The 14636-nt window shown below is 38.2% G+C and overlaps 1 protein-coding gene across 2 annotated transcripts in view; it reads left to right on the plus strand.

Moving 5' to 3' along the window:
- Window positions 1–14636, plus strand: part of LOC118428904 (protein tweety homolog 1-like) — a 60187-nt gene that overhangs the window by 27348 nt on the left and 18203 nt on the right. The window contains exons 12-16 of one of the 2 annotated variants that reach the window (XM_035839187.1): window positions 3538–3578; window positions 5177–5278; window positions 8453–8542; window positions 9455–9487; window positions 10429–10504. In XM_035839187.1, the coding sequence (XP_035695080.1) occupies window positions 3538–3578; window positions 5177–5278; window positions 8453–8542; window positions 9455–9487; window positions 10429–10504 (342 nt within the window). The remainder of the gene's footprint in view (window positions 1–3537; window positions 3579–5176; window positions 5279–8452; window positions 8543–9454; window positions 9488–10428; window positions 10505–14636) is intronic. The other variant, XM_035839188.1, reaches the window with a different exon arrangement.

Below are 14636 nucleotides of genomic sequence, written 5' to 3' on the forward strand. Positions count from 1 at the left end.
CTTGTTTTTCTCAAGTTACTAAAAGCTAAAATTTGTACAGCCCTGAACCATATTGTGGTTTGTTGCCAATTGCAATAGTATACAGTTTAATGTACAGTAACTATTCCTTATGCTATTTAGGCCCTCTTTCCAATAGACGACCACCATCGCTTATTATTTTACGGCACATTGCTGTCGTCACTGTGTTTTATTCGGTGGCTATAGCAAAGGACCAGGCATTATGACACCATATACACCTCGGGGCGGATCATTAACCCTTAAGTGTTACCCTGAACAAATTATAATGTGCATATCAAGCAGAACATATAGAGTATGACTTGATAGACAACAAAGCACACAAAACAGGAAGGAATTTGTCTCTTTATATATAATGAAATTCGTCGAGCATTAATTTTTGCAATTGGGTCAGCCTCAGCGACAATGCCAATAACACGCCGCTGCTTCAGTGAAATACCTCCTTTAGTGACCAAACTTGCATTTGTGTGAACCTTGATTTCATATTTGGATTATGATGTGACATGTAAAATTATCATTTAAAAGACAATAGAACAAAAAATGTTCTTTATCTCGTTTTTCTCGAAATTCGTCAAGCAATCTGTGAAGTTTGGTTGTTCAACTGTTGCAGTGCAGTCAAATGGGGTGTTAGAAACTCGTCTATGTACACACATGTAGCTATAGAAATCTATCAAGTTTGAAAGGGGGTCACATGAGGCAGATAAGGCCACACCAATTTTATTTGTTATTTGTTTCTCGGATTTCCCGACCCTATTTTTTCCAATTTGATGAAAAACAAAAACTTTTCAAATTGATGGCCACACCTCGTGTTGACAAAATTTCACTGCTTCTCCTTTCTTAAATTACTGTAACTATGGGCTTCAAATTCCAGTAGCTGTACATGCCTATTTTGGACGGTACGTTTATCATTTTTCTTCAAACTTTGGACTGTGCTATCAGGGACCCCATAATGTTGAAAGTTTAGGTTTTCCTGTGCGATGTCTCCTACCTCCGACTTTTTAACATTTTTTTGTAAATTTGTAAAAAAAAATTTCGACCGACCGACCCAATTTTTTTTCTGAAAAAATTTGAGAAACAAGAAATAAAATTGGTGTGGCCTAAATTGGTGTGACGACATTATGTGGGTACGAAACCAATCTTCAAACTTTGACGTTGCACATCATTGACCTCAGCCTGCTGATCTCGCTACAATTACTTCATCCTTGATTGATTATTGGCTTTTCTTCCCTGAAAACTTGGTTGTATTTTTGGACTTTCCAAGAATGTGTGCTAGGTTGTCGTCCAAATTTTTTGATTGGCTTTTCCTCCCTGTAATATTAATTGACTTTCCAAGAAAGTGTGCTGGCTAAAAAATAATATCATCCCAATTTTGTTTAATTTTATTCCATGGAACATTGATTGACTTTCCAAGAATTTGTGTTAGCTTATCATTCAAATTTTGTTTAATTTTTTTCCCTGTAATATTGACTTTCCAAGAAAGTGTGCTATCTAATATTATCCCAATTTTGTTTACTTTTCTTCCCTGGAAACTTGATTGAGTTTCCAAGAAAGAGTGCTAGCTTATTAACCAAATTTTGTTTAATTGTCTTTCTTGGAACATTGATTGACTTTCCAAAAACGTTATGCAGACCACAAATATCTGGAAACACAAACAAACACACAGACACACACACAGACAGACACACCCAAAACTATATCTAATTCTCCATTTTTCATGGAGAAGATGGCAGATGAACGGTTACAGCTCCCAGTGTGATTAGCTTTCATTGTGAATTTTAAAGATAAAATTTGAGAATATGTACCGGTGCTGCATCGAATAGCACGCTCAGCCTGATAGTGCTTAGTAAGTTTGTTTTATCCACTTTTGGGGTATATTTGAATGGTGCAGGTCACATTTCTCTGGTGCAGGTTAAATTTCAAAAGTTACCGAAAAAGTATTTCGTGCCCTGCACTTTGTTTATACATGACCTGACACTCTTACATAATTTTTCAGTCAGGAGCGCTTTGTTGGTTCAAAGAAAGCGACCCTCTTGGGAGGCTTTTGATGTAAATCTATCGTGCCACATGCAGGTAGTTTGCATCGTTTGTCGTGATTACCATTCAGAAAAGGAAAAAAGCACATCAAAGACCTTTTTGGAGTGGAACTAATAGCCCTTGCATCTTCTAATCAGAGATCGAAACAAACACGGACATGAGACCCTTTGAAATTTAAGTTAAAGCACAGAATTTGACCATAGATGCTTGAAGTCTTGCTTCAAACATTTTGAAAGAAGTAATGATTGTGATAAAAGAGTTCTTTCTGTCATATGAGTGATCTAATTATTAAAGATCAAAATGCTATCAATAATGTTAAAGGTGAATATGCTAGTCCTTAAACGCAAACATTTGGGGTCCACTCGGACACCAGCACTTAACATTCTATATGTACTTACATTTTGTAACTTTTAAGTTCAAAATGTTTATTAACATAATGGAGGATGCCCTAGGTTGAGACATTTTGTCAGGCATATAAACACTCTGTTGCTAGTTGCTTGAAAATGGTATAAACCCTTTTAATTTGATAAAATTTAATGAAAGATGTACACTGTCAGTCATATACTGATATTAGGAGCATACTTCTGTTAGTTGATAAAGAAATGCATGAACCTTTCAATGGGATTTTGTCTCATTAGCATTACGAGGTCATACATGGCTCAAAATACCACCTTCATAATTTATGCAGGTTAGTGCAAGTAAAATTGGAGCTGTGCAGGTATTTCTGATGTCTACCTGCACCTAACCTGCACTGGTCTATATACTGTGTTTTATAGTATAAATGTCCCAAGATGTATAGGTGTATTTAAATATTTATTAGCTGCATTGACTGTTACCACCTAGTATTAAATGTAAGACAGAAAATATCAATGGTTCCTCAACAATTTTAGTATGATCCATACTTCCTAAATTCAGAGTGGTGCAGGTAAAATTTGTCTGGTGCAGGTAATTTCAATGCCACCTGCACCAGTGCAGGTATGTAGAAAAATGTATTTTGAGCCGTTATATAATATAATATAAATAATAAGAGTGTGCTTCTTCTTACAAGTCACTAGCTATCAGTATCATTAATTTTAGTAATTGTCACCCATGCAGTTTTCACTCCACATATTAGAGATAATTGGTCTTGATTCATTCATATACATAGAGCTTTCATCATCAATATTCTATAGAACCAGGTGCATCAACATTGTTGATTAAGACACCTGAGCACACAAACAGTTTTTTTACACTTTGTGTAGAATTATTCTGTGTGATGGAACCGGTGTATTAATAAACAATAATTTTATTCTTCATTCATAGTCCCTCATACATGTACATTTCTTGTGGCCTGCCATATCATTTTTCATCAGCAATGGCATGTTTACATAAACTATTATTATGCTTTTTACACTGTCTTGTTGACCTATGCAATGACATTTTCACTTGCCACTTTCTAATACTGTATATAAGTATTAAAAACTCATATATTTTTCTCTAAACTTTCAGGAATATGTTGATGCCTTGAATGCCGTCTGCTATGATGCACTGTGAGTATAATGTACCTTGTTCTATATCATCGTCTTTCCAGTGACATTATCACAAACAGAACATACGATGTAACTTCTCCCTGCTAAGGGTGCTCTTGTTAAATAGTTTCCACGCATTGGCACAGTTTGCTCTGTGATTCCCTATGCTGGTCAATTTTTGTATCATTTGCAACATGATTTTGTTGCATTTTCGTTTTGCATCAGGCGACACTCTGTAAAATTTTGGATGGTACATTAAATATTGTACATCATGATCATATGGTGTATTGCGGCCCAATTGTTGCACCCAACTTGTTCTGATCAAACGTTTCAATTTTCCACCGATTTGGCACGATCAAATGTCACAGATTTAAACCAATTTGTCTCGATTTGGTTATGGATATCCTTGAAGTGTCCGTAACAGTATAACAGCTGTGCTTCCGTCTCTACTTCTCTTTGCAACCAAGTCGTATGCATGACAACTCAGTTGGGAAATGGTTTAAATTGTTGCTTTTATTGGTGGAGGGATTGAATACAAGAATGGGTGTAAAAGGTGTTCTGCTAAGGGGCTTAAAGTTGAATTTCTTATCCGAAAAAATTGCAACGTTAAAACTTGAAATCTTTCTTTGATAATGTCACAGTGATATTTGGGGTTTCTTGCCACTTTTGTTTTCAATATGTTTTTATGACCTAGTGTGCTCTTCAAAATATGAGCAATGAGTTATTCCTAGTTTGGCATTTGTCCAACATAGTTTCCCAAAGAGCAGATACTGAACTGAAGTTGAACCATTGCCATGCCCATGCCTATTAATGTTTAATGGGCACTCCACATACAAATGTTGAATACATGTGAACCCCTTGGAAGATTCTGTCTTGCTTTTATACAGTCTGCCTTTGTGACATGTGAAGTCTTGAAGTGCCCCTTTTGTACGAGGCTTGTGGCAAATTTTACATTGTACACACTCTCATTATGGAGTCATTTGTTAGTGCCTTGCAGGGAATCATTAAAAATTCATAATTTTCTTTCATATTTGACACCTGTGTGTAAAGTCGTTATAATGAGTTCTGTTCTTTTTGGTTTATGCAAGAAGCTTAAAGGTTATAGACAGGTGGTTTAAGTTAAGTTTGTGGGGAAAAACTGTTTTTATTTTGAGCCACCAGGTTATGGAATAAAAAAAAACGACTTTGTCGGTCCTAGACTTTAAAGTGCATGTCACAAAAACATGTCACCTTAACAAAAAACAGACCTCATTCGAACTTAGTGTGAACATGCCTTAGCATGTAATGCATGTATCAAGCTTTATTCAAGGTCAATAAAAACGACAGTTTAGACAGCTATATGACTGTACAAAAATGTCTAACTCAAATATATGGAATTCAATGGAAGATTATCAAGTTTTGTTTTTAGTCTATGTAGCATTCGTACCCTTGAATTCATACCTAGTATACAGTCATGTATAAATAATGTATGACCCTAAGTGGCATATGTACTATGGTGTTCAAAATTTAAATCAGCGTGTAGAATGATATCATTTGATTGAATACTTGCTTGCCTGCTTGATTGATTAATGGACTGATTGATTGATTGATTGATTAATTAATTGATTTTGCTTCCACAGGGAGGGAGTGGCCTACATGCTAGTCTCCTCATTGGCTGTTGGACTGCTGTTTACCGTTTCCATGGTACTGGCATCGTTGGCATGGCAACGACTTGGCAGGAGGTAGGAAACTGATTTGAATCATACAAACTTTGATATGAGAGATATTGCTACGTACAAGAATATATACTCTGTGTCTTGAAATTAATAAACTATTAACTAAAGTTACCAATGATAAGGCTTTTCAATGAGTTTACATTTAAGATGAAGGTAAAGATAAACGGAGTCCAATTAAGCCTTTTTGAGGTTGTAGGGGCAGAACTCTGCAACAGACGTGAGTCAGCTTACAGATGAGCCCTATGTGGCAGAGTGTGACATTTTCATATAGGACTGTTTAGCCACAGTTCAGGCTGTAGGGCTGCTATGGATCTGCTAGGATTTTATCATCATGGTCAATATTGACCAAAGGAGGCCATATACTTTATAGGGGCAGTAGGTTGTTATCCAATACTGTAAATGCATTTAGGTTCGCTGGGATTTAATTTTGCGGTTGTGGGGAAAAGGACTTTTCTAGGTGGTTTTAAGGTCGCAGAAGCACCATGCGCTGGTTTTAAGTTTGCGTTAAGTGGCCACCGTGAAAATCACGAACATTAAACCACTGTGAAAGTTTCCGCATTTCCAGTATGTCTAGGACATGGTATTGGAAGGCGGAGCCCATCTCTCTCCTTCCACCTTACTTTATATTACCTTCCCAGCCCAAATCAGGTAGTACCCATCCTAACACCTGGGTGGAGTGAAGAAAGTCATTAAATTGCCGTTCCTACAGACACAGTGTATAGCCAGGAACGACCTGAATCTAACTGATGACCTCGTGATCATTCGTCCGCTAGGCCATTTGGCATCGCTAAGTTAACATAAAAGAAGGCAGCTGCAGTTGAGGGATTTGGAAAGATTTCAAAGAGCTTGTGTTGGACTAATTGTTCCCAGGATGATGTACTGATTTTTTTTATGAAATTCTATAAGATGATTTTGATGTTCAAACATCACAGTCTACAGCGTTTTCAGAAGCTTATGCCCTCATGATGCGCTCTTTTGTTATTTTATTTCTTCACATTTTGCGCCTTTTATGTTCCTTAAAGGTTGTATTTTGCTATTCAGTTGGGTCCCTTTTTTGCTCTACTCTTTGAGTGTTTGCATTCAGTAAAATGATGACAAATGTTAAGTGACTTAGCCATTTGATGGGTAAAATGTCAAGTAGATTGAATCTTAATGACTGTGCAGATTATATCATTCTTATTCATTTTGCCATTCAGGTTATAGGCCTTGTACATGATGATTTAATGCATTTAAAAGCGATGAAAGCTGTAATTTAGCCATGTTTTGGCCTCGTATTTAAAAGTGCATGTAACATTCTAAGATGTGGGGACATTTCTGTCTATACATTTTGTAAAAATATTTTTGATGCAATTTGGAATTAACAGATGATAGATATTGTATCAACTTTATGGAGTTAACATTTTCAAATATCATTCATGGATTATCTTCGTCTTTGTTTTATTTTCATTTTGCATGACCTTATCTTTCCAAAAATGTGTAATTTTACCTGAAATAATAGTGGTTATGATTTGTATATGAAGCCATACCGGTACGTAGTACAAATCCCCTAACAGTGTGAAGGCCGTTGACGTTGTGTGATTTCCACATTTTACATGTACTTCTTGTAACAACCTCAGATTTTTTACTTTTTATTTATTATTTTTATTTTATTTATTTGCCAATGATATAACTCATTACACGGATCTGCCTAGGCAGCTTTGGGCTGGTAGCGGCAGATCCACAGAGATACAGACGAACATACATCATCGGTCGACGTGATCGTACATGTTCGCACATGTTTACACACAACGGGGTTAAACCACCCCTTACGGGGTGACATACATGTGTACCCTTTCATATGCGCCAGGTCTCCTGTCCGGGTGAATGATGTAAATCACCGTGAGCCGAAGCTAGGTACTCATTTTCACCTGAGTATAGTGAGGAAAGCCGTGTAAAGTGCCTTTCCCAAGGGCACAAGATCGGTAACACGGCAGGCGGATTCGAACCCGCAACCTCTCGGTTACGGGGCGAACACGGTCTCACTGCGCTACGCGGTCCCACGTGTCCTCTAAGGGTTAAGCTGTTAATGGATCAGGGTTGATTTTTTCTATTAGCAAACTATTTTTATCTCATGGACTTACATAAATATCCAAGACCAAACCTTTATATAAAAAGTAAATTCTATAATTGAATTATGATAGGCAGCACTATATAATAACCTGGCTTCTTGGAAGCTCCATCGAAGCTTAAAGATTTTTGTATGTATCAGCTGGATGAAAATGAAATGCACTTTAGTCTATAAAAGTCTTCTTTAATGTCAGACAGAGGTGTAACTGTATATGCCAAATACATCAGGGCTCGAAATACGTTTTTTTCTTCATACCTGCACTGGTGCAGGTAACATTGAAAATTATCTACACCAGACAAATTTTACCTGCACCACTCAGAATGTAGGAAGTATGGATCATACCAAAATTGTTCAGGAACCATAATGATTGCTATTCTTTGCCTTAAATTATACTTTATAGGTGGTAACAGTCAATGCAGCTAATTACAATTCATATACACCTACATCATAGGACATTTATGTATAAAACCAGTACATGGATCAGAGTGCAGGTTAGGTGCAGGTAGACATCAGAAATACCTGCACAGCTCCAATTTTACCTGCACTAACCATGAATATGCAGGTAGTATTTCGAGCCCTGCACATGTTATGTCACCTCTGTGTGTGCACATGGAAAATGTCAGCACCTGGTGATAATGCTCCTGAATGGCTTTGGGTTTCCCAGGACTTGTCTTTAATCTTTATTTTCCTGAAGACCGTGGGATTTAGCAGTAAAGGTCAAATAAAGCCTTAAGGTAAAGAATAGCTGAGAGGATATTGTCTGCATATGTATGAAGGCTTTGCTGTTGGCATATCTGTTGCACTGCACATGTTCATATTTATTTGAATACACTTTTTAATATAATTATATAATCAGTAGATTGATTGGCAGGAAGTGAGTGGGAAGATGATAAGACTTGCCAGAGTGACAGGAAGATGTCATGAGACGTCAAATCTTTTGTATGGTAAATATGTTAGTACACTCATTAATTTTGCATTGTTGTATCTCACGTTTTTAATTTGTTGTACACAACTGCTATCCTTGTTTGACTGCATATTTCAACTTACAATATTTGGCTACGGTTGTTTTGCAGGAAACAGTACATAGAGATTGATGAAGAAGATCCGTTCCTCCCTCCAAGTGGCATGACCCCCACCATGAACAGGACCTCTCAGGGACCACTGTAAGTTCACTGGTCTAACTGTTTGTCCAGTACTAGTCAGATGTTAAGGGATGTAATGTGAGAATGACTGTTTTTGGTCATTTTTCTACATTAACCGTATGTAACGGGATGTATTGTAAGAAATGACTTTTTTTGGTCATTTTTCTACATTTATGTAGGGATGTGCAATAATTGTAAGAAAATTGACTGTTTTGGGTAATTTTTCTACATTATGTAGGAGTTAAGATCGGTTAAATCATCATCATACATCATATCTTGTCGCACCAACTCCATATCCAGTGGCGTGCTGCCTCGTCGGTTAGATTATGATGATCAATGGAATCAAACCCAAGACCTCTAGGTTGTGGGCCAGACATCCTGCCCTTATGCCACATGACCCCACTAATTGCCAATTTAGCCTGTGAGGATACCTTAACTTATGTTTAACTAAGTTAGTTCAATGTACTACGTAACATATTTCGGGATTAACACCTGTCAGACACACAGACTTCCTGTTCACATACCCTTCCTCTACGTTTGTGTGACCTCTCTCATCTGCAGGGCTCGAAATACTTTTTTCTGCATACCTGCACTGGTGCAGTTAACATTGAAAATTACCTTCACCAAACAAATTTTACCTGCACCACTCTGAATTCAGGAAATATGGATCATACTAAAATGGTTCAGGAACCATTGCTATTTTTCTTTCACACTTAACAGGTAGTAACAGTCAATGCTGCTAATAACAATCCATATACACCTAAATCATAGGATACATAATGTATAAAACCCAGTACATGGACCAGTGCAGGTTAGGTGCAGGTAGACACCAGAAATACCTGCACAGCTCCAATTTTACCTGCACTAACCTGCATATGCAGGTGGTATTTCGAGCCCTGATCTGTCATAACCAAAGCTATCCCCTTTTTTCAGCACACTACAAGCAGATATACAGAGAGGACGATGGTATGTCTCTCTTAGCACTTCTCTGCTGTCCCATCCTCCTACACACTGGGACATCCAACAGCAAATCGCCTGTCTGGATGTACTCTCCTTTCTTAACCGTCACTCTTAGTTCCTTGGACCTCCCCCCCCCCCCAAAGCAGCTGTCAGCCAATCAGATAATAGGCCTTTCAGTTTTGAAAAGGGGTCTAACAGATACAAGGGTAAGCTCATTGATGGTCAGGAACTAAGGGTGACAGTTGAGAAAGCAGGGTACATCCAGACAGGTGGTTTTGCTGTTGGGTGTCCCTGTGTAGGAGGATGTGCTGTCCCAGTTTTGTTAAAGCACAATGCTAATTTTTCACACAACTGTTACTATTCCTTTCCCAGCAAAATAGCATGATACTCTTCAAAGCTGCTGTCACACGTCAACAAGCTAAAGCTGTCAATCACCAGAACCAAACTGCAGGTCACCTTAGACTCATTTTAGACGCAATTGAGTAGCACTGATAAATCTATATTCTTCATGCATTTTGACAAACCGACCATAGCTAAACCCATACAGTCCTACATTTTCACCATTTCAAACATTCAAGTGAAAAGAAGTTGAACTTCTCTAATAGACTATAGCTGACGCTAACATGACCTTACATCTGAGAGGTCAAGCTAGGTACTCATTTTCACCTGTCTTTCTTTCTTTATTTATTGCACAGCTTGGGTACAGTGTACATGTATGGCAGGTTTTCAGTGAGGAAATTCCAAAGGGCATAACATTATATAGTGGCCTACTATAGGGATTTGAACCCTGAACCTTTAGATTTTAAGTCAACAATCCCAACCACAAGACCAACTTGCTACTTCTTAACTATGTTGTGTATTCCACTCTCTTGTTCTTGAATTGCCCGCCTTGCCAACTGATATGAAATACATTGTTTAACTAGAACATTTTCTATGTTGTTGAATAGGGACCACTACTTGCGAGGTGGTGATCGTGGTGAGAGAGAGCCTTTAATGAGGGACAACCGGACGCCACCTCCTTCGGTAAGTTATAATTCAATGGTTAAAGCTCAGCCGTTTATGAAGTGGTTATAGTAACCAAGATCTATGGATTATGGCACCATATACACTGAAGGAAAGTTCCAGTCATTAATCTTATTATCATAATAGACATTTTCATAATAGATATGCATGCTTGGCTGGGACAAGTTCTGATGGCACATTTGCTCACTTTGGAGTCACAGATTTTGTTTGTTTTGCCTTTTTTCTTTGCTAGGTCAGCCAGACTGTTACTCTCCCTGCCTTTCAACCCCCTTACATGTATTGCAAGTGACATAATCATACCACTTAGTCTCTGCATATCAAGCCCAAACTGCTGGTTTTATTCAAATTCTTCACATCTGACACGTTTGAACAGCGACGCCATTTTAGATCCGACCCTGACTGCATTTGTATCCCTCATTCTGATTGGTCAATTTTTCAAAATTTTGACACCTGGAAATTCATTTGACAACTGGCTCACGACAATTCAATGTGTTACGGTGTCAAAACCAAGAAACATGAAATGCAGCCTTCTGATTGGCTGACGTCACCTGGCTATGTGACAATATGTAACGGGAGGGGCCCCGAGTTTGCCACTGTACCATGTCGGCAGAGTTTGCCACTTTAACTTTTTAAAATTTCTTACACTGGACAGGAAAGATTCTGATATTACTTTTGTGGTTAATCTTAGCATGGAACACCAAAGTACAATATGCATACACAAGCTTCTTCATATCTACAAAAGTGACGATCCATTGAGAAGAAAATGGAAAGTGGGACGTGCGGCACGGAGCGCATAACCACAAAAGTAATATCAGAATCTTTCCTGTGCAGTGTAAGAAATTTTAAAAAGTTAAAGTGGCGAACTCGTGGTACAGTGGCGAACTCGGGGCACCTCCCGTTAATAATGTTATGCAGGCTTCAAAATACTTTTCAGAACCATGTTGCCTCATTCAAATGCTAGCTAGGTGGCCCATAAACATTTCAGGTTGCTGCTTGTCCAAATCCAAGCCATAATCTTGAGCTCGGTGGAAAATTGAAAAGAAAAATATTCAATTTGAAAGTTTAATGAAAATTAGGGCAATATTCTATGCCAAGCCTGATAAAGTTTAGACACTTGCAGTCCGTGCAGAGATTGAAACTAGTGTGCGGCAAATAATATTACCCTTTGAAATCGCCATTAAAAAAAAACGTTACAGCCTGCACCAGTAGCAGCAGGCGACACATAGACCCAAGTGAAATGGAAGATCTAAAACTGTAAACTTGAAAGTTAAGGAGGTCATGGAGGTTTTTACAAAATGTTCTGGTGAGGTCAACCCGCACATAAATGCAATTAGATCTCGTGCATAGCAACTTATTGTGTATTTTACCTGCAGCAACAATAATATTTATATGAAAGGGCAGAAATTATTCGATGAATCACATCCAACAGAGACATCATGAAAGAAATACCTAATAGCCTAATTCTATCCAGCTGGGATTGTTTAGAATGTCTTAGATGTTTTCGTAGGTAGCATGAGGCATCACGCAGTGCTGACCTGACAGTGTTTTCCGTTGCCAGGAAATAGTGCTCCAGTCAGAAACCTGTTTTTCAGTTCTGTTTCATCTAATTTCGGATTGTAGCTTGTTTTGATGGTTAAATGAAGAAAGGTTAAATCACAGATGATAAAATGTCTTGAAATCATTGCTGTCTCCAGCATTGAATTTTTTTCCATCATGCTCATTATTAGGAAGCCCATTGTTGTTGTTGATTTCCATTGTTAAATTTGATCTCAGACTATTATTTCAAGCTTATAAAAATTCTCATCAATCTGACGTCTCAAGTTTGCTACTGATAGAGACATTTGGATAGGTTGGATGAACATTCTCATTTGCATTCGAAGTATGGGTCCTAGAGACAACCCTTCTTGAATTCTTGAAATGTTTTGCATGGATTCAGATGACATGTACATGTACAGCTGTGGTGATTTGGTCTTCTTAAAGTCTGTCAGGAAGTATTAACTGTATGTGAGATGACAGTGCTGACTGAATTTTGTTGACAGCTGCTGTGTAGATGATCCGTGGTTAGCAAGCGAAAGTCGTGAGCCAGCGGTTACTACGGAGGATGATACTCAGGCTAGTGTAGATCTAGAGGAGTGTCTCAATTTTTTAGTTCCTGGCAAATTTTCACTAAAAGGGACATAAGGTGGTAAGAATGTGCACTGCAGGGATATTCAATAGGGGCACAACTCAATTTAATCAGCTCTCAATTTGAGGCTACACACCCTCAAGTCTGCATGTGTATAACTTCCCTTCCAGAGAAAAACATGTGGATGCAAAATAACTGTATTATATATGGGATGGAAGGATATCTCCTTAGCCACATATCTGAGGTCTGTTTTTTCAACCTCTCAAAATTTTGGTTGATATGAGAGGAAGAATTATTTTCATGTCGAAGATAGAATGCAAAATTGGGCAGAAAAACCATCTGCTAGAAATATGCGACAAAGTGACTGGTATTATCTGAAAGAGACAAACCTTACCAAAAGGTATGAAAATAATTGAGCCAACTCAGGGCTCTAGCCAGCGTCCATTTTCCCGTCAATTGACGGAAATTCGCTGCGTCTGACGGAAAAATTTTAAAACCAATCCGTCAACCTTGACGGACAAATATCCTTGGTGGAAGCTACAGGTGGCTTGGGGACGCCGTCCACGGCCGTGAAAGCCACACACTGTTTGTTTTGCTATCGTTATGATTGTTGATAATGTGTGTCGGCACCCTTTCGCATACGATAATCTCATTAAAACCCTTTTTCCAAGGTCTAAATGGCAACATTTACTACTTTGTATTGTCAAAGAGAAAATGCATTTTCGCGGTTTTCATGACGATTGGGATTGGCTGATGGAAAAAAAAATTGAGCTGGCTAGAGCCCTGAGCCAACTATAAGGAAAATCCTTGTATTGATATCTTGGCAATAATCCATTGCACCAGTTATCTCAGTTCCACCTACACAATGCACCAGGTCAATCTGGGACAAAGTTACAGATCACATTCAAAGCAAACACATTTATCTGGAACCAGTGTTCAAGCCAAAAATCAGTCTGTACCAATAGTCCTTTGTACCATGTTAATAGTATTTAATGCCATTTTGCTACAAATTACAAGCAATTTTAACTCGAAGTTGGATCCTTATAACCTTTTTGGCAGCAATATGTCATCCACTGCTAGTGAACTTTTGCAAGTGCACTGTCAAGAGGGACAAATTAGCTTCGGAAGAATATGACTAAGATACTTGATAGGGAGAACTGAATTTTTGCCATACTGACAGATTCCTGAACAGGAGAAAGGGCTTTCTGTCACTATCTGACATTCGAAAGAGTTTGGCCGCTAAGAGGTTTGGCCACAACATATTCTAAAGGCACTATTCCACCCAGCTCTTTGGATATAGAATTATAAAAAAAATGTGCTGTTGACATTAGTGCATACTTGTAAGTATGTTCAAACTGGTATGATAACCCTCTAGTGTAAGACAGCAGTGGAAGAAGTGGTTTGAGAGTCTGGTGCTGACGTCAGTTTTGACATTTCAAATCTAGCTCCTTGCTGTCTGTTATGGCAACGCAGTGCATGGGGTAAAGGACCCCATTGCTTCATACGCCGTAGAGGTCAAATTTTCTAGATCCAGAGGGCTGAGGTTTGAACCCCTCTCAAGCACAGTGTTAGGGGTTGCGTAGACCTTTTGAATGGGGACCCGCAGCCGCCATCTCCTAGAGAGGGGGGGGGGGGGTAGTAACTAACCAATCACTAATACTGCTCTCTGCTTGGCTTAAAGCGCAAGCTGTGATGAATAATTCAACGCTTGTTGGCTTTCAAGAGCTTTTGGCCTTAGTCCCAAGCTCACAGCTTTACATGTGCCACCAGATAGATACTAAAAAAAGAAAACAAGACAAGTAGTAGTAGTTAGTATTATGTATGATGTAGGTCTTTGAACACTCAGTTCAAGCCAAATTTACATGTACATCTTTGCAGCACAATGCACAGACTGTGTTCTTTATACATACTAAAATAGCTTGTTTTGATATACAGTGTAGTTAGTAGTATCCGTTATTATTATTATAATTACTAACCTACTACACTATTCAAATACGAATTCAATCT

This window comes from Branchiostoma floridae, chromosome 13, assembly GCF_000003815.2.
Source record: "Branchiostoma floridae strain S238N-H82 chromosome 13, Bfl_VNyyK, whole genome shotgun sequence".
Classification (NCBI taxonomy): domain Eukaryota; kingdom Metazoa; phylum Chordata; class Leptocardii; order Amphioxiformes; family Branchiostomatidae; genus Branchiostoma; species Branchiostoma floridae.